This window comes from Lygodium microphyllum, chromosome 23, assembly GCF_053477565.2.
Source record: "Lygodium microphyllum isolate KBCC chromosome 23, Lygodium_microphyllum_v1.1.10, whole genome shotgun sequence".
Taxonomy (NCBI): Eukaryota; Viridiplantae; Streptophyta; class Polypodiopsida; order Schizaeales; family Lygodiaceae; genus Lygodium; species Lygodium microphyllum.
In genome coordinates, this window is record NC_141157.1 from 20,085,053 (window position 1) to 20,109,429 (window position 24,377).

General features: G+C 42.6%; 1 protein-coding gene across 12 annotated transcripts in view; it reads left to right on the forward strand.

Annotated features, from left to right (window-relative positions):
• Positions 1–24,377, forward strand: part of LOC148015947 (uncharacterized) — a 73,086-nt gene that overhangs the window by 24,934 nt on the left and 23,775 nt on the right. For all 12 annotated transcript variants that reach the window (XM_087663777.1, XM_087663779.1, XM_087663782.1 and 9 more), the window contains exons 2-3: positions 10,640–11,192; positions 17,597–17,754. In XM_087663777.1, the coding sequence (XP_087519903.1) occupies positions 10,640–11,192; positions 17,597–17,754 (711 nt within the window). The remainder of the gene's footprint in view (positions 1–10,639; positions 11,193–17,596; positions 17,755–24,377) is intronic.

The window sequence follows — 24,377 nt, forward strand, 5'->3', positions numbered from 1 at the left end:
CTCCAAACCAATTTGCCTCTTGGTTTGCTTGGGGATTGACTTTCACCTTGCTCCTTGAAAGACAAATTCAGTCCCAAATTTGATATTGGCTGGCTGGCCTCTTGAATCTCCTTGAAATTCCTTAATTTCAGCTGCCTACATTCAAGCTCTAGGCCCTCAATTTTAAGTACGCATCTCGAGGTGACTATCAAACCCTAATTTTTGCCGTAAATTAGGGTTTATAGTAGAGATTGATCGAAATCTCTTCCTCTGATGGCTTAAATTGTTGGAAAACGTTGAGATGACTGAAGAGATGATTGGGGGATGAGAGAGAATGCTATAGAGAGAAATTTTAGAGTTTCATCGTGAGAAACACAGAAAAACTGCTACTGCCCTACTCAAACAACCATAGAAGCTATCACCTATAGCTTAGGAGCACCAGAAAGATTGCTGCCCCCTCCTATATGCTGTCATCTACACGAGAAGGACCTTGGGCTGCTGTCACTTGCTCTTGGAGGTCTCCAAATTGCTATCACATAGTGCTCTAAAACAGCCTCCTTCTCTCTCACAATGGTTGGAACAGTTTTCCACCAATCCCTAAAAACGTTTTTTTCATAGTAACATGGAACGGGGAACGGGAACGAAGCCGGGGATGGGGGATGGCTAAAAGCAAGAAACGGGGACAAGGGTGGGACGCGGGAGGGAACGACATACATAAATAGCATTTGAAAATATATGCATGTGATGTGCAGGCATAGTAATAGGGGATGTCCATTTTGTAGCTTCGCGTCCTAGTTCCGTCCCCATGTTAGAGCTCTCTCTCATGGTAACAGGAGATGGCAATTTATTATTCTTGTCCTCGTGGGCCCATCCCTATCTTCAGAACCGGTCCCATATTGCTGTGTGTGTGGGTGAATGTATGCTACCAAAGAACATACAAAAAAACCACCCCCTAAAAGACACCCACTTCAAAAAATATAAAATAATTTTTTTTTGAAAAAAACGTCACCTAATAGAGGACATGACAAGGGGACGGGGTAGGGGACGGCTGAGACGGGGGGACGGCTATTGGGGATGGGACAAGGGACATCCCCATCCCATTTTGGCGTCCCCATTTAGCCAATCCGTTCGGGATGGCGTTCCCGCGTTTCGGGGCCTTGGGATGGCCGTTCCCTGTTACTATGGTTTTTTCACTTGCACGGGCAAGTTTTGTGAAGTGGCAGCCTTGTAATCCCATTTTCTAGCATTATTCAACTTATTAAATTAATTTTCAGAATATTAATTATGAAAATTATTGTAATAATCATTCAAGTGTTCAAGAAATTAATTTCCAACTAAAAACGTTTTTCCCACTTGCATAGGCAAGTTTTACCAAGTGGTAGCCTTCTAATCTCTTTTTTCAGTATTATCCAACTTATTAAATTAATTTTTAGAATATTAATATAGTAAATTAATGTAACAATTATTCTAGTACTCAAAAAATTAATTTCACCAGCTAATAATTAAATTGGCTAGGCCAATTTGTCTTTCTAGTATCCGTGAGGACTTATTAGCCTTACATAGACATTAATTAATTAATTAATGCCTAGTCTCTAATGTCATCGTTGACATTAGTGGCTAATAAATTGATCTAGGCCAAAGTCAGATACCGGGTACCACCTAGTACTTGTTAGGCATAACTTATTATAACTTTTTCCTTTGACACCCCTTGCATCCTCGGGGTCCTTGGCTTATTACCATGAAATAACTGCCATGTGTATTAGATGTGCTAAACAACCTTGCACATTTGATTAATATCTTAATCAAATGTTATTGATAAGATTAGAGCATCTTAAAATTTCATGTCTCCGTGACAGTAAGCTTGTACTGTTTTTGTAGGTTGATAGTAAGCTGCCACCCTTAAAATTAACTTTCCAAAAAGAAAAAAAAAAGTTTGATGTGGTTCCATTTGCCTTTTAGGGCTTGGTAGGCCATTGGGCAGCTGATATACACCCTTTGTTCAATGCCTTGTCCTCTCTAGGGTGACTACTTGGACTTCCTTGGTAAGATAACCATCACCTTTGTAGTCTTGGTAGGCCACTGGGCAATTGATGTGCACCCTTTGTTCAATGCCTTGGCTGCTTTGGGTGGGACACCTTGGGGTACACATTGCTGGCCTTTCCTTTAGGCTCAGTTTTGGGCTTGGGAGAGGGTGTTGAGCTAAGACACGCTTTATGGCTAATAAGCGTTTTTAGACAGTCCCAAAACACACTTAATTAACGAAAAATGCAAATTTGATGTGCGGATTGCGAGAGTTTTAGTGGTCCCCCAAAACCCTAAATTTTGGGGCATCCTTCAACATCTATAAATAGACAGGCTGTCCACCATTCACCCTCATTCTTTTGTGCAAGTTTCTCACTCTACTGTGCAGTTTTCAGCCATCAGCCCCCCACCATCTGCTACCCAACCATCACTGATTACAGCCCATTAGTATCCAGCTCTAGGCGGTTTGTTTTTAGCCATTGCCCTACTATTTGGAGGTCTCTATCTGTTGTGTCATCATAGCACATGATCACCCTGCGTTTTCAGCATCTGGTATAGGCGATAGGTTGTTGCCATCTCTCCCACTGGGCAACTGTGGTAGTACGTGCGTTTTTGCTGTGCAGTAGGCTGCATACATGAGTTGTAAAAAATAATAGGTATGCTTTGATACCATGTCAAAATAACTGACAGTGCAAAGAGAGAGTAGGGTTTGTGGGGAGTAACAGTGTGTATGGCAAAGACTGAGAGAGAACAGTAATTCAGAAACACAAGAAGATTACGGTGATCATGCACTAAATCATGCTATGAGAAGAAAAGCTAATACAACGGTGTTGAAGCTCTGAAGATAATTGCATTATGCTGTTTGAATTAGGCGATAGCACTCGTGGGAAATCTACACAGTGAAGGAAACAAAATGCAGTCCTCCAGGCAGTGGGCTATCGAAGTAATCAATGGAAGGTGAAGGACAACTATTGAGGGAGTAAACCAGAGTCCTCTGATGCCGTGGGAGATGTGGAAGATGATCACCATCTATTGAGGGAGTGAACCGCAATCCTCTGATGCGGGGGAGTAACTTGGGCAGCAAAATGCAAATCCGAGAGTATCGGAGCCGTCAAACACAGGGAGAGCAGCCAGGACATTGGCACTAAGTGGATAATGACGATGTCAGATGGTGGAAGATGAGCCGGGTTGCAAAAACGTAGGTCCCAACAGCCTCTTGTGACAAATGAGTGACACTAGGTGATGGAGGAGAAGTCATGCTGCAAAAACGTAGGTCTCAGCAGTCCTTGTGGCAGATGACTGACCCCAAGTGATGGAGGAGGAGCCAAGCTGCAAAAACGCAGGTTCCAACAGTCCCTACGATAAAGAAGCGATGCCAGGTGATGGAGGAGGAGCCAAGCTAAAAAAATGTAGGTCCCAATAGCCCATGTCCTTCTAATTGTGACTTGACATCCCTCACTCCACCACCCTAATTGTGACGCAAGCTCCCTCATCTACCATGGCATGGCTCTCTTTCACTTGCCATGCCACGGCATCCCTGGAAGCATGGTGTGCACACACCAATCCCCCCCTGTAAGGGCTTTGTAGCTATACCATGCCGTTGCTACCGATTGCACCTATATAGGGAGTAGTAGTGACTCAAAGCCCTGCCTTGTTTCCACTCTACGTGTGATTCCCTATACCCAGTGGTGAACCCTCTTATGTGCGGTGTCACGAGGGTGTAGTCTTGGGATGTGCCTATGTTGTCTCGCTTTTTGGATTGAATAATACAAGAGTATACCTTGAGCTCATATATCGTGTTACCTTTCTGTGCCGTGTTGAGTGCGTAACGAGTGTAGGTTTATCACACTTGGTATCAGAGCAACTCTTGCTCGGAGTGAAGAAGTGCTCACGGAAGCAAGAGGAAAGATCCAGTGCCCCGAAGAGATCGAAGTCGTAACGACCCACAGCGCGACGCTCCGCGTCGTGTCGCCCCACGTCACGTCGACCCCCGTCACGTCGCCCCACGTCGCGACGCCCCCCGACGCGTCGCCCCGGCGTGATGCCCCAACCTCGACATCCCACTGTCTGAAGATGTGACGCGGCTTCCCCGCTACACGACCCATACCACCACAGGCGAAACGTGGCTTCCCCGCGTCGACACCACCACCACCCACATGGAGGACGAAAGGGAGAACGTCACCCTCCCAACACTGGAGGAGAGGAAGAAGAGTAGGGGGCAAGAATGGAGAGTGGCCCAAGAGGAGAAGGTGGCCGGACTAGAAAGACAATTAGATGGTATGTCAGGCATGCTGGAGTCAATATGGAGGAACATGCAGATGAAGGAAGAGGAGGAAGAAAGGAGAAAGAAACTAGAAGTGGAGCAGGGCTATAGAGAATGGGTGATACAACAACAAGAAGAGGAGAAAAGACACAAAATGCAAGAGGAGATAGATAGAATGGGTAGAGAAGAGACATCTAGGAGGGCGCAAGATACAAGGAAAGAGAAGGAGAAAGTAGTAGAGTTAGGCAGCAAAAAGAAAGACAAGAAAAAAGAGAAGAAGCACCACCGTAAAGAGGAAGAAGATAGTGATAGTTCAGAAGACGATTATGGAAAATTCAAGATGCCCCAACCAGCCAAATACAAGGGAGAGAGAGATGGGTTGGTTCTGAAGAAATGGATCGCAAAGGTAGACAGATACTTGAAGTATTCACGAATAACAGAAGACAGGAAGGCGGAGGTGGCAGCCATTTACTTGGAGGAGGACGCTGCCAGTTGGTACCTGCTGGAGCAAGAGCAGGGCCACACCATCTTTTCGTGGGAAGAACTACAGGAAGAATTGAAGGACTACTTCATTCCAAAGATGGAAAAGTTCAAAGTGAGAGATGAATGGAGGAACCTCAAGCAAACACAAGGAAAGATGAAGGAGTATGTCAGCAAATATAGGCAAATCATGCTACAGCTACCAAACATGGATACAGACACTAAACTACATGGATTTTTGTTTGGGATGCAAGAATGGGCGAGAAGAGATGTGGAGAGACAGGAACCAACAAGCTTAGCAGAGGCCATGAGAATGGCCGAAAGACTGATGGACCTGGAAGGCAGAAGAACAACACAAGGGAATCAAAACAGGTTCAACAACAATTTCAACAACACCTTCAACAACAACTCCTCATGGAATCAGAGGCCCAATGCCCCTAGAGGGGCATTCATAGATACAAGGAGCCAAAACACCACTACCACCACGGCCGTATCACAAACCGCATTAGTACCAAGAGGAGCAGCAGGAAGATGGGAAACAATCACTACAGGCCAACCCCTAGCACATCGTATGGGCCCGCAGGATCAAATACATCATGGTGGAGACCCCCAGACTCTTCCACCGGCATCAGATGCTTCAAATGCGGGGGTCCACACTACCAAAACAGATGCCCAATAGAAGATACAGCTTCATCAAGTGGATCAAGGGTGAATGCAACTTGTGCATATGGAGGAGAAGAACCACAACCATTGCGTATCCAGGAAATTCCAAATGGGAGTGAAGAAAGCATGGACCACCCAAGGGTAGGGTCAGTTAGTGCCCGACCCCAATGCATGGCAGCGAGAGTAGCGGCAGTTCACCATCTATACATCAAAGGCCGAGTGGGCGAAGGGAACCAACCTATCATGGTGGACACAGGAGCAACACACAACTTCATGACACCAGGGTGTGCAACAAAACATGGATTAAAACTATCAAACGCCCCAGAAGGATTAACAGTAACATTCGTACAAGGAGAAGCCAAGGAAGTAAAACACGTCTTTGCAGTCCAAGTGGAAGCCGACAAGTGGAAAACGAAACTCAACTTCTTAGTAATTCCCATGGATGATTTTGAAGTGATATTGGGCTTAGAATTCTATGACAAGTATGTCATTGCAATGTTTGGTAAAGGTGTGAATGAAATGATACTAGATATGCAAGGAGAAGGCGTCAGAGTGCCATGTGAAAGAATGCAACTGCTTGGCAGGACCCCAATCAAAGTGCAAATGAAGGGGAATAAGCCAGGAGTATCATGCCAAACCGTAAAACCAACTGCAAACCAACCAAGGGGCTAGACCCAAAAAGCACCGGTCCAAGGGACCGTTATCAGGCCACGTATCATGACATGCAGTGCAAAGCAAGTCGAAAAATTAGTCAAGCAAGGAGATATGGTCTATCTGTGTATGATCCGACCAGTTGGAGAAGAAGAAAATGGCAAGAAACCCAAACAACAGAATAGGAACACAGAGGTGGTAGAAATACTTGAAGAATTCAAAGATGTAATGCCAGCCGAGCTACCCAAGGGTCTACCACCCAGGAGAGATGTGGATCACAAAATTGAGCTGATTCCAGGGTCTGCCCCACCGGCCCGAGCTCCCTATCGTATGAACCACACTGAGCTCATGGAATTGAAGAAGCAACTACATGAACTAGAAGAACAAGGATTCATTCGCCCTAGCAAATCCCCCTTTGGTGCCCCAGTGTTATTTGTAAAGAAGAAGGATGGGGGACTTAGACTCTGTGTAGATTATAGGGCTCTTAACAAAATCACCATAAAAAACAAATACCCTATGCCCCTAGTGGAAGACCTCTTAGATAGACTGCATGGGGCCAAGTACTTCAGTCGGATTGATCTTAGATCAGGATACCACCAAATCCGCATAGCCGAAGAAGATATCCCAAAAACAGCCTTTCGTACCCGATATGGTAGTTTTGAGTGGTTAGTCTTAGGATTCGGCCTAAGCAATGGGCCAGGCATATTTTGTGGCCTCATGGATGGAGTCTTTAGACCGGAGATAGATATCGTTGTCATTATCTACATAAATGACCTCCTAGTCTACAGCAAGACCTTAGAAGAGCACAAGCAACACTTAACGCCAAGTTTTTTAGAAACTGCGGCACCATCAGTTATACGCCAAGCCGGAAAAATGTGAGTTCGCAGTGAAAGAATTGGAGTTCTTAGGCTTTATTGTAGGAGCAGGTGGAATCAAAGTGGACCCTAAGAAAGTGGAAGCTGTCCAAAGATGGCCTGTACTGAAAACTGTAAGAGAAGTGTGGGAGTTCCTCGGCTTCACAGTATTTTGTCGGAGGTTCATCAAAGATTACAACCTCATCACTGCCCCCCTCTCCCACCTCACCAAAGAAGATCACTCTTTTACATGGGGAAACGCGCAACAGGAAGCCTTTGAGCAGATGAAGAAGTGCATGAGCCAAACTCCTGTCCTAAGGATGCCGAATTTCACCAAACCCTTTGAAATTTCTACAGATGCATCTGACTACGGCATAGGAGGTGTACTGGTCCAAGAGGGTCACCCCATTGCTTATGAGTCAAAGAAATTTACCGATGCTGAAACAAGGTGGAGCACACATGAGAAGGAAATGTTGGCAGTCATCCACTGCCTTAGAAAATGGAAGCACTATGTTCAAGACAAGCATACAATAGTCTTCACCGACAATATCTCCCTCAAATACTTCCAATCTCAACCCAAGTTATCAGCAAAGCAAGCCCGCTGGCTAGACCTCCTAGCCGAATTCGACCTGGAGATTAAGCACAAGCCCAGCTCTACTAATAAGATAGTAGATGCCTTGAGCCGGAAAGCTGACCTGAAAGCTGTCAGTGTGGTCAGCAGCAACTTCATAGAACTTGTGAAAGAGGCCCTAGAACAAGATCAAGAAATGCACAAGATAATCAAAGATGTGGAAGCAGAGAAGACACCACATGGAATGTACACCTTAGAGGAGGGTATTCTATTTTTAGGCAAGAGATTGTATATCCCCAACAATGTGGAGTTAAAGAAACTCATCCTGCATGAGATATATGACGGCAAGATTGGAGGGAGATATTTTAGTTTTGAGACACACGCTTCATGCAAGAAGAGAAGAACATGTGTTCTCATTTTCGATTTTGAGTCCCAAAGAGCAAAGCAAAACCTTGGAGGCCCTTAGGAAGCAGTTCTTTTGGCCGAATATGAAGGAAGAAGTGATAGACTACATCAAAACTTGCCCCACTTGCCAAATGGTCAAAGCACCAAGATCAAGACTAGCAGGACTACTACAACCATTACCAGTACCCAACCGCCCATGGGATGTCATCAGCATGGACTTCATTGTGGAGCTACCTAAGTCCCATGGGCACATAATCATCTTTGTAGTGGTGGACTATTTCTCCAAACAGGCTCACTTCATCCCGGCCAAACCACCACTGAATGCCAAGGAGGTAGCACGCCTCTTCTTCACACATGTATTCAAACTGCATGGCTTACCACTGGCCATTGTATCAGATAGAGATGGAAGATTCATGAGCGACATGTGGAAGGAACTTTTCAAGACCCTGGAAACACAACTGAGATTCTCATCATCCTTCCACCCGGAGACAGATGGACAGACAGAACGAGTCAACCAAGGCATCGAAGATGACCTCCGCAGCTATGCCCGAGTGGACCAGAAAGATTGGGCCTTGTACCTTGATGTCTTGGAATTCCACTATAATAGCTCCATCCACTCGGCAATGGGGTACACTCCCTTCGAGTTAGCCACAGGAAAAGAAGTCATTACTCCACTGGCCTTAGCATCCGGAGCGGCCAAAGCGGAGGATCAAGATGCAGAAGAATTCTTGAAGAAATGGAGAGATCGCAATGCAGCAGCTAAGCAAAGCCTCGAGCAGAGTAAGATAACCATGACAGAGCAAGCAAACAAGAAGAGAAAGGCTGTACTATTCGCCAAAGGAGACATGGTCCTAGTGAGCTCTAAGAATATGTCACTTCCCAAAAACATGACCCCCAAGTTCAATCACCGTTACTATGGACCCTACTGAATCACTCAAGTGCTGAACGAAGTCACCTACAAGCTGGACCTGCCAGACAGTGTTTGTGTTCATAATGCATTTCATGCTCGTCTTCTGCGCAGGTTCTATCCCGACAACCAATGGGGACGGCGCGTACCAATGCTCCATTCCAACGGTCCCTTCGAAGTAGAAGCATTCCTCCGACGCCGGGAACAACGAGGCTTCCCCGAATACCTTACCAAGTGGCGCGGGCGTCCACTCAAGGAGGCCACTTGGATCTCAGAAGCGGAGGCCCGTGAGCGCGGAAAGGATGCCTTCGCCCTTTGGCTCGAGGAGAACCCCCCTGCTCCTTCTACCGACCCTTGAGCTGCCCAGCACTCCAACAAATAATGCGGTTCTCAATCATAGACCCCAAATGTGCCTCCACTTCTCAAATGTAATCGAGTCGAGGGTGGACTCGCATGGTAGCAGTCATAAAAAATAACTCCATCAAACGAAAAGCCCCCAACGTTTTAGTGCGGCAGACATTGGCCAGTCTGATAGTATAGACTGTGTTAAGACCCTGCGGTCCCCTTAGACTGGTAGACACTGACCAGCTTGCTAGGAAAAGCTGCGTTAAGACCCTGGATGAGTCAAATAACAAACGCTACCCTTAGATTGCCGAGGTCAGCAATCCAGTAAGCGGGGGTGAGTGTAAGGGCTTTGTAGCTATACCATGCCGTTGCTACCGATTGCACCTATATAGGGGGTAGTAGTGACTCAAAGCCCTGCCTTGTTTCCACTCTACGTGTGATTCCCTATACCCAGTGGTGAACCCTCTTATGTGCGGTGTCACGAGGGTGTAGTCTTGGGATGTGCCTATGTTGTCCCGCTTTTTGGATTGAATAATACAAGAGTATACCTTGAGCTCATATATCGTGTTACCTTTCTATGCCGTGTTGAGTGTGTAACGAGTGCAGGTTTATCACACACCACCACCGCCCCTCCCCCAAAAAAAAAAAAAAAAAAAAAAAAAACTCATGTCGTGACCCCCTTTGTGATGCGATGTCCTTCCCCCCCATAACATGGCACTCCAATTGCGCTGTGGCATTTTTCACCCTACCACCCCAACCATGGCATGGCACTCTCTTCTTTGGAAATTTTTGGGTCCCATGGCATGGCATTGCCATTGCTAAATGGTAAGGCATAATGTACTTCTCACAATGTCATCGGTGGTGAATTGCCAACGTTGCCACAATTTGAAAACTTCATCGCACCATTCAATGGGTAGGAGCGATGGGTAGTGTGTACAAAGGGTAGGGATGTAGTTAATGCGAGCTGATGACTCGCGCTTACTAGGAATTCCTCGTTGAAGATTGCTTTGTTGTTTCCTTGTCATTCTAGTCTTGTGCCTTCTCGTGTTGTTTTCTACCTGTCTTTCAGTCCATTTGGTTGGCCAGAAGGCCCTTTGTAAATATCTCTATTAATTAGTTCAAAATTGTGCACACACACAATTGAACTTTGGTATCCTGTGATTGGTTTTAATTTGTTTGTCAGTGCAATTTCTGATTTGACTTCCACTATATTTGTTTCTATTATGGTGTTGATTGGGTTACAGTTTGCCCATAGTAGGTTTGCAAGGGTATTTCTGCTTGGCTTCCACTGTATTTGATTCTGTTATTGTGGTAACTGGGTTGCAATAATTTTATAGTAGCTTCATCCGGGCATTTTCTGCTTGTCCTCTTACTGTATTTGTTTCTGTTATGTGTTGATTGGGTTGCAATAGTTACATGATGGGTGGTTGATGCTAAATTTTACCATGGCAAGTGAATGTTGGCCTTGAGTTAAAATATTTGATTGTTAATTGTGGCAGGTGAAAGTTGGACCTGGCTGTTTGAGGCTGTAGTGCTGGAAGAGGTCAGAAATATCCAGAAGAGGGCCTTAAATAGCCCAGGGGACAGCTTTTATATGGGTGAAACAGACACACAGAGCATTGTCACTAACCAAAGAGTTGATATAGACCATATCTGTACAAGTGATGGAACAGGGCTTGCAAATGGTTTGGATACAAGTTCAGATCAATTTGTTTCAGTCCATTCCTCTGATATCAAACGGAATGTAGATCCCATAACTACTCTATGTGAACCTTGGAGGGCACCATTCACACTTTCAGTCAATATTTCCCAAGATGCAGGAGGGTTTGCCATTCTAAAAGACCCTTTTGAAAGTCTACCAGATCACATTATTATTGAAATTCTAATAAAACTACCCACATCTTGTTGGCCATCTGCAGCATGTGTGTGTAAGAGATGGGCATCCTTATTTAGAGGTGATATCCTCTGGCAAACTGCATTACTTAAGCGCTGGCCAAGGGCAGGAAGTGATCGAAGATGGCCTGGTCCAATAGGACGAGGACCAAATAAAAGGTTGACATTTGACATTTCTCTCTTGTTTTTTCTGTAAAATGAGCAGCTGCAGGGAATTGACTTAGATAACTAATGTGTTTAGTACAAAGGCAATTCGGAAACCTTCACTGTCAAGTTTGTGTCAAAAGAATTAGGTGCTTGCTTTTTGGTTATTGTGTGCTGATGTTTATGATTCTTGTAATGTTACACTAGTTTGGGAGTCTGTTTGTGTGTTCCAAATAGCAAGAGATACAACTAGGGTACAAACGACAGATCTTTGTCAACTACAACACTACTTCAAAGCCAGAACGATGGGGTTTGTTGTTGTCCATGACGTGCTTTTTGATTAATACCATTCAGAGGGGGTTGACATCCAGCCCTTCACCTTCCATCTTTGCAAAACAAGGTGCCTAGCTCTTCCCAAGGTAGCTTTCCCATGCCTGAAGAGCAATTGTGCTTCAAAGTTACCACCCATAATTTAAGGCCATTGGTTGCAGGTATGGGGCATGCTTTGGTCATGGGAAATGTGCACATTTTGGTTTCGTTGCATCTGAGAGTGGAATGCTACAGGCTGTCTCATTCTATATGCAGAGGAGATAAAGTATGCAAAAGTATGTTATGCTTTTGGATACATTGTCCATAGAAAGCATTGCTCATGCATGCAGCACAATTGTAGACTAGTTGTGTTCTCTTTATAGACAGTTAAGTAGGATATCTAGTTTATTCTGTTCTGGTGCTTTTCATCAAATAGAATTCAAGTTCTAACTATGTAGATTTTGAGTTAAGTTGTTGGATCAATGTTTGGTAAAAAGGCATGTGTTTCGACCAAAGCAGGAATAGTGTAGCAGAAGATCAAAAGCATTGTGTTTTGACTCAATATTCTATTATGAAACGAAGACTCTTGATCTGGGATTGAAGTGTCTTGAATGTATGTCGTGGTTGACGGAGACAGTCACTAGCTTAATTAAATATGCTCTCATTGTCCATCAAGATGATAATTAAGTATGCTTTTGTGGTTCATCAAGAAAGTTCTTGAATAGACACCGAAAGGGTGGGACTAGCCACAACATATTCATACATAAGTACGTACTATGTCATTGTGTTAGGTTGGGGAAAATGATGCCACAATCTTCAATACCAACAGAGAAGATGAGAGTTGTCCAGCTTTGACATCACTTTCTAGCCCCCAAAAGCTCATCCTTGTGATAGAGGTGGCCGTTTTTCCTGATTCGTAGGGGAGTATCCTGCATTCCTTTAAACAGTACTAGTTGGAGTGGGGAATGATGCAAAAGTGTATATACTGTAAAGCCCTCCTCTAATCACAAGCTCATTGTCTATGTAAAGTCTGTCAATCTTGGGAAAAATCTTGGCTATAATGGCTCTCTTTGCTTTGGAGAACTGTAAAGTACAGGCAGACCAGCCAAACTTGGCTGCAAACCAAGGATGCTGAACATGAACAAGAAAACTAGCTCTCCCCAAGCTGCTTACTCACTTCCTCTAATAGTATCAACATTATTGCCTCTTGTGTCCCCCAAATGCTCCATTAATATTGAAGCCTTTGCCTACAATTCAATGATATACTTGAAATTGAGCTTGTCTCAATAACATTCTTCAATGCGATATATGGCTTGCTGAAAGATAATACTTTTTAAATCATGAGGAAATTTGTAGAGCCCCTTGCTAGGGCACAATGAACTTTTTGTCTAAGAGCACTTATCCTTCACCCACTTGTGGAAGCATCTAACATTATTTGAGAGAAGGGTCTTGTGCACTCTCTCTAGTGGGTCATATGTCTACTCAAATACTGCTTCCTAGGCTCTCTTACCCTCCCTTACACCTCTTGCTTTTGGATGCCTTTGCCAGAGTGGGGACGCAAAGCTATTTGAATTTTGAGAGCTCATCTGTATCTTTGCTCTACAAGCCTGGTTGATCCTAGCTGGTTTTGTGTGGGAGTTTCCGTCTCCTAAAGGTTTCCCCCTCTTCATCAGTAGTATCTTTGTGAAGCTGAATATATTGTGTCTCTAAAAGCATAGGATGTTGTGGGGATGTGAAACTTTGATTCTTTGCTTAGCATTTGATTTAGTTGTTAATCAAATGTGCAAATGTAAGGTGCACGTGTGATGTGCAAGTTAGTTATTTCACAATGACGGGTCAAGGACTATGAGATATCAGTTGGTGCCAAAGGCAAAAGTTGCAATAAGTTGTAGGTGTTAGGGCTTGAATTATCACCATCGAACCTTAGTTTGTAGGTGTATGCATGCTAGGTGTAAAGTAGTCTTTATAGTTCAGTAGATGGGTGGTTTCCTTATGAAACTAATCATGATGTATGGTTTATTGATTGGTTGATAATGAGAAATGATTAGGACAACTACTTTCTCCTATCATCTATGATACTACATGGAATTCTTTACCATTATCCTGAAGTTTCTCAACTGTTTACCGTTGCTTCATTGTTCAGAAATTCTATGGGTGGAATTATGTGTCTATTTGAGTATTCAGGCCGCATTTTGTATTGGCTATTATTTTTGGTTTTGCTGTATAATAGAATAGATCGATACACTTTGGCGATCTTGCTTGGTTCATGGTGCTATATACCATGACTTATGCATTAGCCCTAGAAGAAAGAAGCTTGCAGGAGGAGCCGGTGGAAGGGTACAATGCTGATGGCAGTTATGAAGTTTGAAGTTCCTGTGTGGGGCACCATTTATGTTTGGATAATACCCTTATCATGGGGATTGGATTGCCACACAGGCTCGAGCACAGCTATGGAGAGAGTATTTAAGGAGGGAGACTCAATGTTTCTCGCAAGGTGGAAATCCTGAACATTACGTTGAAGGGAGGGTGCTGGAGGGAGACCCAATAGAAGAGGATGTGCCAGCCATAACTGTGTCAAGAGAAGATGTTGATCCTAAACCCACAATTGATGTTCAAATCCCTCTTGATGAATTTATAAAAAGAATTCAAGATATCCTCTTGGTAGGTATTGTTCTCGGCCCTCTTGCTCAAAGACACTTGGTTTTCAATCCTTTGGGCATTGGAACCAAAACAAGGAAAATATCTCAACCACCACCGCAAAACCCCAAAGTTATGTTATCTAAATTTTCAGGAGGTAAAAAGGCGGATCTTGATTGCCATGTTTCTTAGTTTGAGACAAGACGGGCGGCCTGTGGATTTGAGACAAGTTTCTTAGTTTGAGACAAGACGGGCAGCCTGTGGATTTGGACAAATGTATGGTGATGAGGTTAAGAAACAATAAGTTGCAGCCACTCTTCAGGATAAGGCAATGGACTATGGTTTTTAGCTATGGTCTGGCGAGTTTCCCAACCTATGATCATTGATGCATTGAAGATTGCTTTCTTGGGAAGGTTCAGGAAAGATAAAACTCCAAGGGACATCTTGAGGAAGATCAAGAGTATGGATCAGAAGAATATGTTGGTGGAGGACTATGCTAAAAAATTTAAGAACCCAGTAAATCACCTTGCTATAGTAGATACATCTCAGTAAATGCAGATTTTGTACTTCATCAAGGGCTTGAAGAGCAAGATAAGGGTGTCTATCGCAAATGTGGAATCGTAACCTAATAATACCTTGGGTACTTTGGTTAAGGCTGCTATAAGAGTGGAAAGAAAACTTGGTATTGGCTAGTCTAAGAGCCGAAGGGATGAGGATTCTTTAGATTCAGAGGAGGACTCTGAGTCGGAAAGTGAAATTGAAAGCAATGACAGAAGACTTGCAAGAGCACCTCATCAACAACCATCTATCCCGGAAAATATTCAACATTCCGTTTAGAATCAATGTAGATGATCACTTTGTTCTCTTCTCTCTTGCTGTCTCTCTCCTCTTTGTGTTCATTTTTTTCTTCCGTTGGGCACTCACATGATATCATCGCCTAAGTGAGGACACGGAGGCTTCCACAATAGGAGACCATATCTAAGTTGCTGTTTGCAGCAGATTTGTCGCAAAGAACAACTTGCGCTGTTTCAGGCCTTTTACCAAGCATGTAGGACAGCTGCAATCTTCCTTTGCAAGGTGTAGTGATCTTTCATCTGTTTAGAAATCCCAACACCAAAATGCAAATTTTCAAGTGTGATTGCAAGTCTATCATGGAGATGGGATACCTTTGGTTCAATGCATTTGATGACTTCGATGAGGAGAACATCCTTTCCTTTGAAGATAGGCGTCCTCACTGGTTTGGACATTGCAAAGAGCGATGCAAAGAAGGGAGATTAGAGCCTCATTCCAAAGGGAACATCATTTTGACAAGTCTCAAAGATCAAAGTGCCTTTCTCCTCCTCCTGCTTCTTTACATGTCTCACATAGCGCTTGTCCCCTTTGGCCCTTGTATTGCCTGATGGCACCCCGTGTACAGGTGCTGATTCTCCTTCCTTACCCAAATAAGATCAACTTGATGGGTCGAATGACTCCCTTTGATCATGCAAAGTGGAGTGCATTCTCGATACCTTTGATCTATGGATTTCATCACTACCCCTATTCCTTACCCCGTGGAGGATCCCTCCATTGGTTGTACTATGAACCAAGTAGCTCTATGGGATCGGCCTTAATTCTCGAGCTAGGTCCTTTCTTTTTATGAGTCTACAAGATGCTGTCCCTGTTCATGTATGCAGATTGTGGACGCTAGTGGAGGTGTGAACGAAGCTCTCTTCTCTCTATCATTAGAAGACCTTTGTCCATTGTATTACTCTTGAGAAGAAACTTAGAATGCTTTTCCTTGATGACTCTCTTCTATGAAGAATGGCATCAACAAGATGGAGGATTTGTAGGATGAGCTTGTATCTCTAGGATGGACAATATCTTCATAAGATATGGCAATGGTTCTTTTTACCCAATTGCCATCTCCTAAGTATGATGTCTTCTACAATAGTCTACTTACCTCTAGGGTACGTGAGACTCTTCTTTGGGTGGGGTTAGCTTTGCTTGTTGGAGGAAGTTCTTTATATTTGTAGCATTCTTCGATGTTGAGGGTGGACTGCTTTGGAGCTACGAATTGCAGTACTTTTCAGTTTCTTGGTCTTCAAGAGGGCATGCAAAGCAATCATGGACCCTGAATTGATGTCATGGATTGTTGATGAAAAAAAAGCACGCTGCCTTTTCAGCTTTTAAAGATGTACATGATATTTACGTCGGCTGCCATGAGGAGATTATGTAGCTTTTCCATGCTGTTTCCTTACTTTTAGAGACTCGTCCTACACAGGCATATTGGTCCATCTGGCTTTAAGTTTGAGTCTGGTTGCCTGGAAACTTGTCCCTATGCCGCCGAAGCATGTAAGCACAGCCTAAAGTGGAAAATGCATGTGGTTCACTCCCACTACCAGTAGGAATTGGCTGGAACACCTCTTGGCTGCTCTGTGGTAAGAAATCAATTACATACAAGGGTTTATGATGATGAAAGGCAAAAACACCTGAAAGTGATTGATAAATTATGGCTGAATGATGCCAGGAATCACATATATAAGATCCACACACCATGCATACAGAATAGCAATAGGTATTTGCCAATCTCTAGTTGCTGGGTTGACTGTCGGGTTGTGCAAAAAATAGTGGCATAGATTCTTGATGAAAAAATAAGGCTTAGCAGGGCTGATGTTTCCATAGCCAGCAGGGTTGGCTAAAGTCACTATGACTGTCAGACTATGTTACATGAATTGTTCTGGTGATCAAGGATTTGAAACAAAAAGAGTTTAGTCGGCTGTAGCTGAAGCAAATTTTATTTGAGATGGGATACAACTTGAGAGAATTCTGCAAGAAGTTTGGACTATGAATATGCCATTGAATGCCAAGAAAAATTTAATGTGACAGCTTTCTCTAAAATGCTGTTCATTGCTGTGCATATTTTTGACTAAGTGTTGCATGTTTGATGAGTTGTCAACTGTAACTATGTAAAAGTACTCATAGGGGTCTTTGTCCCTTAGTTGCTACCAAAAAGGCATTCCATGGTCACCCCATTGTCATATCGATCATCCAAAAAGTTCCTCCCAAACACTTCAAATACTGTTTGAGTTTGATCATGGAGAAATGTTCTGATGGGTCACCTTGTAGTCCAGTAAAACACAATGTAACATTTTGGCATGGTTAACATACCTGTCAGACCAGATGTATCTGATTGTGTCTTTTTGATCTAGATTCCTGTTTGAAGGTCGTGTTTTGTTGATCTACCAAAAAGAGAATCACTTGTGGAAATTGAGACAATGAAAAACTGGCAGTGTTTCTTTTCAATCATTATGATCTTTGTATCTTGATAGACAGCCCAAGAGTAGTATAAACGATTGGCAGTGCATGAGCCTGCATGCAGCTTTCTATGCAGTTTAGTGATCTGCTGAGATTGATACTTGCAAATTAAACTGTTTAAATGTGTTTATTCCAAGTAAATCCTATCTATTTTCTGACTCTTTTCTTCTGTTGTGTAGGCGATATATAGCTTTGCATGTAAGTGAAAGCTTGTTTAAGTTTGGCAATCAATATGGTGATGTCCATGAACTGGTTGGACACATCTACCTATTCCTAAGGGAGCAACTTGAAGTCTCTATGCCACTTTCATATGGTTTGCTGCATGGGACAGTCATAGGTGAGTTGGTCTTGCATTGGACATGTTTATGTCGATAAACTTTACATTTCAATCCTGACATATCTTTGTAAAGAGTGAAGTTGATTGATTGAAGCAAGTGAAAAATAGATGTAAAGCTTTGTTTTATTACCTCTGTAACTCAAGGGTCTTTGCTACAGATATAGCAAATCGATACTGTGCATTTCCTTATAATAAATTCATTCACACACCTTAGCACCCTACTCAAAGTCATTTCCTCATAGCAAACACTGCAGTCCTTACTATTATATAGCTTAGCGTGCAGTCAGCTATCTGTTTTTAACCCAAGAATCTTTGCTCCCTGTGCAGTCACCTGCCTGTTTTTATGCAAGACTTTTCTAGAGATCCCAGCAAAAAAAAGCCGTGCATTTCATTTCAAAAGGTGGATCCATGCAGTAGACTCAATGTTTAAAACCTCCAAGACAACGCTACAATCTTCGCTTCCTAATGTATGGCTTGGTGTGCTGCCTATCTGCCCATCTTAAAAAATGTTTGCTTACTTCAATGAAGAGAAATCGATCATGTACCAGAATCCCCTTCACTTGATGCTTGCTTGCAAATGACGTTTAGGTGATCACAAAAGGTGGAAGCAAGATATACAGGCACTGTTTAGGACTTGAGTCTCACATACAGCTTAGTTTGGAGTAACCTACCTGGCCATGTTAAAACATGTCTGCTTACTTATGTGAAGAGAAAGTTACCATGTGCTGAACTCCCCTAACTTGATGGTGGCTTGGAAATGAGCTTTAGATTATCACAAAAGGTGGAAGCAAGATGCACACATGCTGTTTATGACTCAAACAACACATCTAGTTACTTAAGTATGAACAGTTGAACTCATAGGTGAAGATAATACCCATGAACTAAGTTTTTGCAATTTCACACATCCCTTAGAAGAATCCCTAGATAAGTGAATGGAGAGCAACAAAGGCATGCCCCTAGCAAGTAGACCTTACTCCAAGTTTTCATCAAGTCACAACAAATCCACAATGCAAGATCATAGCCATGTGCCAAATTGTTGCAATCTGGTTTTTACTCCATAATCATAACACAATGTCAAAAATTGACAAACATATGTGCCAACACATGTTTACTGTGTGCTCATTGTGAAGATATGCTAGGGTTTGCACTGAGGAAATAGAGCATGCACGACCAAGACCAAAACTCAAAGACTTAGACATAGAAGCAAAACTCAAACCCTAAACGCAAAACGCAAAATGTAAAATGCAAGATGCAAAAACTTAAAACTCAAATACAGAGAAACACAGAGAGAAGAAACTCTGAAGTGAATGAATGCTGTAAATGAATGTAAGAGTGTACAAAATGCCCAAGGGCAGAGCAATGTAGTGTCCGAGAGTGACGTCCACCAGAGACGAATCCCAAGTGCAGTAACCACCAGTTGGAGTATCGGAGCGTGGGAAACACCAAACGCTGATCGTTAGAGTGTTAGGGAATTGAGGCCACAACAAGAGAGGTGTTTGCTGATGTAGACGGGTTGCTGGACAGCAAAAACGCAGGTACTGTAGGAGTCACCTGGCGGGAGAGATTGCAGCAGCCTGTCGTGTGGCACCAAATGCTGAAAACGTAGGTTGGTTAAGTGCTATGATGACACAACAAATGGAGACTTCCAAACAGCAAGGCGATGGCTGAAAACAAGCCGCCTGGGGCTTGGATAGTGTTAGAAGACAAGCATAGAAACCCACTGTAAGCAAGGGAGTATAAGGGCAGATGAGTGTGAATAGCCCTAGGGGCAGGGAAAATCCTAACCCTAGCTTGGCAAAGGCTATATAAACAGCCTATGGGTCACTATCAAGTGTGAGAGTGTACCCAAGTTGTACTCTAAGCAACTTAGTAAGCAAGATTTCATTCTTGTACTTTGAGCTCTCTTCTCCCTCTTGTGCACACATTCCATTGGTGGCCAACTATGCCTCCAATCCATCTGAAGATCGACTGTTTTGACCATTTTAAATCATCTACCTAAAACATCTTGTAAGCCTGATTTATAAAGGCATCCCAAAAAGGGGGGGAATCTTTTACATGCTTTGTAATCCAATGCCACCCTGGCATTGAGGGGGGGGTGTTAGAAGACAAGCATAGAAACCCACTGTAAGCAAGGGAGTATAAGGGCAGATGAGTGTGAATAGCCCTAGGGGCAGGGGAAACCCTAAACCTAGCTTGGCAAAGGCTATATAAACAGCCTATGGGTCACTATCAAGTGTGAGAGAGTGTATCCAAGTTGTACTCTAAGCAACTTAGTAAGCAAGATTTCATTCTTGTACTTTGAGCTCTCTTCTGCCTCTTGTGCACACATTCCAATGCTGCAACTCTGGTTTCCAACAGATAGTGCAGGAGAGGTGTTTGTTGATGTAGACGGCCTGCTGGACAGCAAAAACATAGGTATTGCAGTAGTCGCCTGGTGGGAGAGATGGCAACAGTCTGTCACCTTGCACCAAGTGTGCTGAAAACGTAGGCCAATTAGGTGCTATAATGATGCAGTAAATGGAGACCTCCAAACAGCAAGGTGATGTCTGAAAACAGGCCATCTAGGGATGGATAGTGATGGGTGTAGTCAGTGATGGTTGGACAGCAGATGATTGGTAGCTAATGGCTGAAATCTACACGGTAGAGTGAGAAACCTATACAAATGGATGAGGCTGAATGGTGGGCAGCTCGTCTATTTATAGATGTTGAAGGGTGTATATGACGTGGTTGACCAGTTTGACGAACAAACGACGAGCAACAGTCTAGAGCAACAGTCCAACTGTGGATGACAGACAATCTGATCGTGAAACAATGGCACGAGTCCCCCATTTCTTCTCCCAACCTCGCCTAGATAAGTGCTGGCACCTCTCTCTCCGTTTCCGCTGCCATCCGTCCGCTTCAGGTGAGTCCTATTCTTAGACTCTCTTACTCTCTAGACTCCCCTTAACCCCGTTTGCGTGCCCAAGGCCCCCGGACGGTCATCCCTCGCGCATGTCTCCCATAATTTACCTTATTAATGTAACATTTCCTTCCCCTTAAGAATCGGTTTCGTCCTCGAAAACAATACTTGGAAGGTTCAACTGCAAATTGGGAAACCTTTTCCTTAGGGTACTTACTCGTTTCCATGTTGAGCTTTCTTCTGAATAATCTTTCCACTTAACCAAACATTCTCGATAAATAGTATTCCTTGTTCGTCTGTTACAAACATTTAATATTCTTTCTGGTTCATGTGGATTAGATTGGTCATCTAATAGCTCCTCAATGTTATCATTTAAGATCAAATTATCCAAATCACCCAGCTTCCTCCTTAGCTTACTTACATGGAAAACCGGATGTGTTTTACTACCAGCAGGTAGTTGGAGCTTGTAAGCCTGTTCTCCCACTCTTTTAAGTATTGTGAAAGGACCACAATACTTGGGTGAAAGCTTTGGACGTCGTCCCGTTTTCATGGTTTTAGTTTGTTCAGGCACCTTAAGATAGATCAATTCTTCTTCTTCAAAGGAGATGTCTCTTCGGTGAGGATCTGCATAAGCTTTAGCTCGATTTTGAGCTTTCTTAATATTTTCTTGAGCAAATTTTAACATACTATTCATATCCTCTAAAAAATCCTTGGCTGTCTGAACCTTTTCCTTATGTAGTCCTACTGCATGAGGAGCTCTGGGCCGAAACCCATACATTAACATAAATGGACTATATCAAGTGAAAGAGTGCTTGGCACTATTATATGCACTCTCTGCTATCGGTAGATACTCTTCCCAATTAGTTTGCCTTTTACTTACATATGCCCTGAGCATATCTTCAAGGATTTGATTAACCCTTTCAATTTGCCCATCAGTTTGCGGATGGTCCGCCGTACTCATGCTAAGTTTAGTATCCAACTTCCTAAATACAACACGCCAAAATTGACTATCAAATTTTCTATCCCGATCAGAAACTATATTTGCCGGAAGGCCATACAATCGGTATATGTTCTCTACAAACAATCTAGCCAATTCTGGTGTTTTAACATCAGTTGAAGTTGAAATAAGCCTAGCCATTTTGGTTAGCCTATCCATAATCACCCACACAGAGTCGTGCCCCCTTTGTGTTATGGGTAACGCAACAATAAAGTCCATGGAGATGCTATCCTATTTTCCCGAAGAAATCTCTAATGGGTGGAGAAGTCCTCCCATTTTCAATCTTTTAGCTTTATTAACCTGACATTTATTACATTTGACCACATAGTCAAGGACATCCTTATTCATTCCAGGCCAATAGAACTGCCTTTTAATAAGACTATAAGTCTTATTAACTCCTGGATGTCCCGCACTAGGGGTATCATGACACTCAAAGAGTATCTGGCGCCTTATTTCTTCATCTTTTGGGACACATATCCTACCCTTGTAGAGTAAATAACCATTATCAATGGTAAAATTCTTCCGCTTGAATTCCATTTGACCAACCCCTGATGCTCCATTTCCTTGTTGAACATCCTCAGATATTCCTTCCTCAGTGGAGGCCCTTCCATTTGGATCCCCATTTTCTATTGCTTCCCATATGTTGAAATATGCCGGATCAACCTGGCATTTCCCTTTTAAGAATTCAAGCAAATGGAAGTGAATTGAGCAAAACTCAATTCATTTATGATGGGCATTCTGCTGAGTGCATCAGCCACTATATTATACTTCCCTTTTCTATACCTTATCTCATAGTCGAACTCTTGGAGGAGTTCGGCCCATCTGGCTTTACGCCCTTGTAGATCCAGTTGGTCATTAAGCCACTTAATGCTTTCATGATCCGACAAGATCAAAAGTTTGGCACCGTACAAATAGTGCCTCCATTTCTTCATTGCATGTACTATTGCATACAACTCCCTCTCATAAATAGAATAATTCCGTTTTGCACGGTCTAATTTCTTGCTTTCAAAAGCAACTGGTCGACCTACTTGTAATAAGACCGCGCCTATCGCCTTATCACTGGCATCAGCTTCAACCACAAATGGTTTATTGGGATCCACAATTAATAGTAATGGAGTTGTAGCAATAGCTACCTTAAGTTTTTGAAAACTTTCATTTTGGTCTGTTCCCCAATTAAAGCTTTTCCCTTTCCCTTTAAGTTGGTCTGTCATTGGAATAGCTATTTTGGGATAATCTCGAATGAATCTACGATAAAATCCAGATAATCCCAGGAAGATCTACAGCTCTTCCAGGTTCCTTGGAGATGGTCATTCAATAATTGCCCTTACTTTTTCTGGATCCATCTTGATTCCCTCTTTCGAGATAATATGCCCCAAATATTTAACCTCTTGTGCGAAGAATTCACATTTAGTTTTCTTCACATAAAGGGAATGTGTTCTTAACAATTGGAATACTAATCGTAAGTGTTCCAAATGTTCTTCTTTTGATCTACTAAAGATCAAGATATCATCCAAGAAGACTACTACAAAATGTCTTAGATAGGGCCGTAACGCACTATTCATCAGCTTCATAAAGGTAGCTGGTGCATTAGTGAGGCTAAAAGGCATCATCAAAAAATCATAATACCCGTATTTAGTACGAAATGCTGTCTTAGAAAGATCCTGTGCCTTAATTCTTACTTGGTGATAGCCTGATCTTAAGTCTATCTTTGTGAAGAATTTTGTCCCTTGTAATTGATAAAAAAGATCTTCCATTTTGGGCATAGGAAATTTATTCTTCACTGTTATCTTGTTAAGTGCTCTATAATCAATACAAAGTCGCATAGAACCATCTTTTTTCTTTACCAATAAATTGGCGAAGCCCAAGGTGAATTGCTGGGTTGTATAAATTCTTTATCAAGGTAATCCTTAATTTGTCTTTCAACTTCTTAGTGCTGTGTTTCACTTAACTTATAAGGTGGTTAGAAATAGGGTGTATATCTCTATCTGTGTCAATTGGGTGATTTATATCACCCCTATTTGGTGGAAGGCCACTTGGTAAATCAGAAGGAAACACATCTTTAAATTCATCTAACAAATCACTTAATTCATTACTTACATTCAACTCACAAACATAAGAAAATTGTTGCTTTATATTACAGAAAGTAAAAGTGTTTTGCACAGAAAGAGACCATAACATATATACCTCACAAGCTTCCTTCTTTATCAGCTTCTGAACTTCAGTGAAACACAACAAAGGATTATCAGATACTTCATGTTTACCTTGAATCACAAAAGTATTACCATCCCTTTCAAATTCCAGTGTATTATAATGATAACTACGTTTTAAGGATGGTTTCAATCCCCATAGCCACTCCCTCCCTAAAGCAATATCGGCTCTTTTCATATTCATAATTTGGAAATCAAGTTTATCTTTATATCCTTGGATCTCAATTTCCAAATTGGATACCATTGTATCCCATATTTTATTATCTTGACCTTGTATCATACGAACAACATATTGATGCCCACTCTTTTGTTGGGGAAGTTTCAATTTTTTGATAATTTATGAAATTGTGGGTAACAGAGTCATCAATCATGACTCTAACCCTCTTTCTAGCTATCAATCCATGCACTCTAACTAAATCATGTGACCCAAAAGTAGGCTGCCATATAGAAGTTGACATACAACACTTGTGTTGTACATCCTTGTGCAAAACCTCTAAAGATTTTTACTTTTCATGCCCCT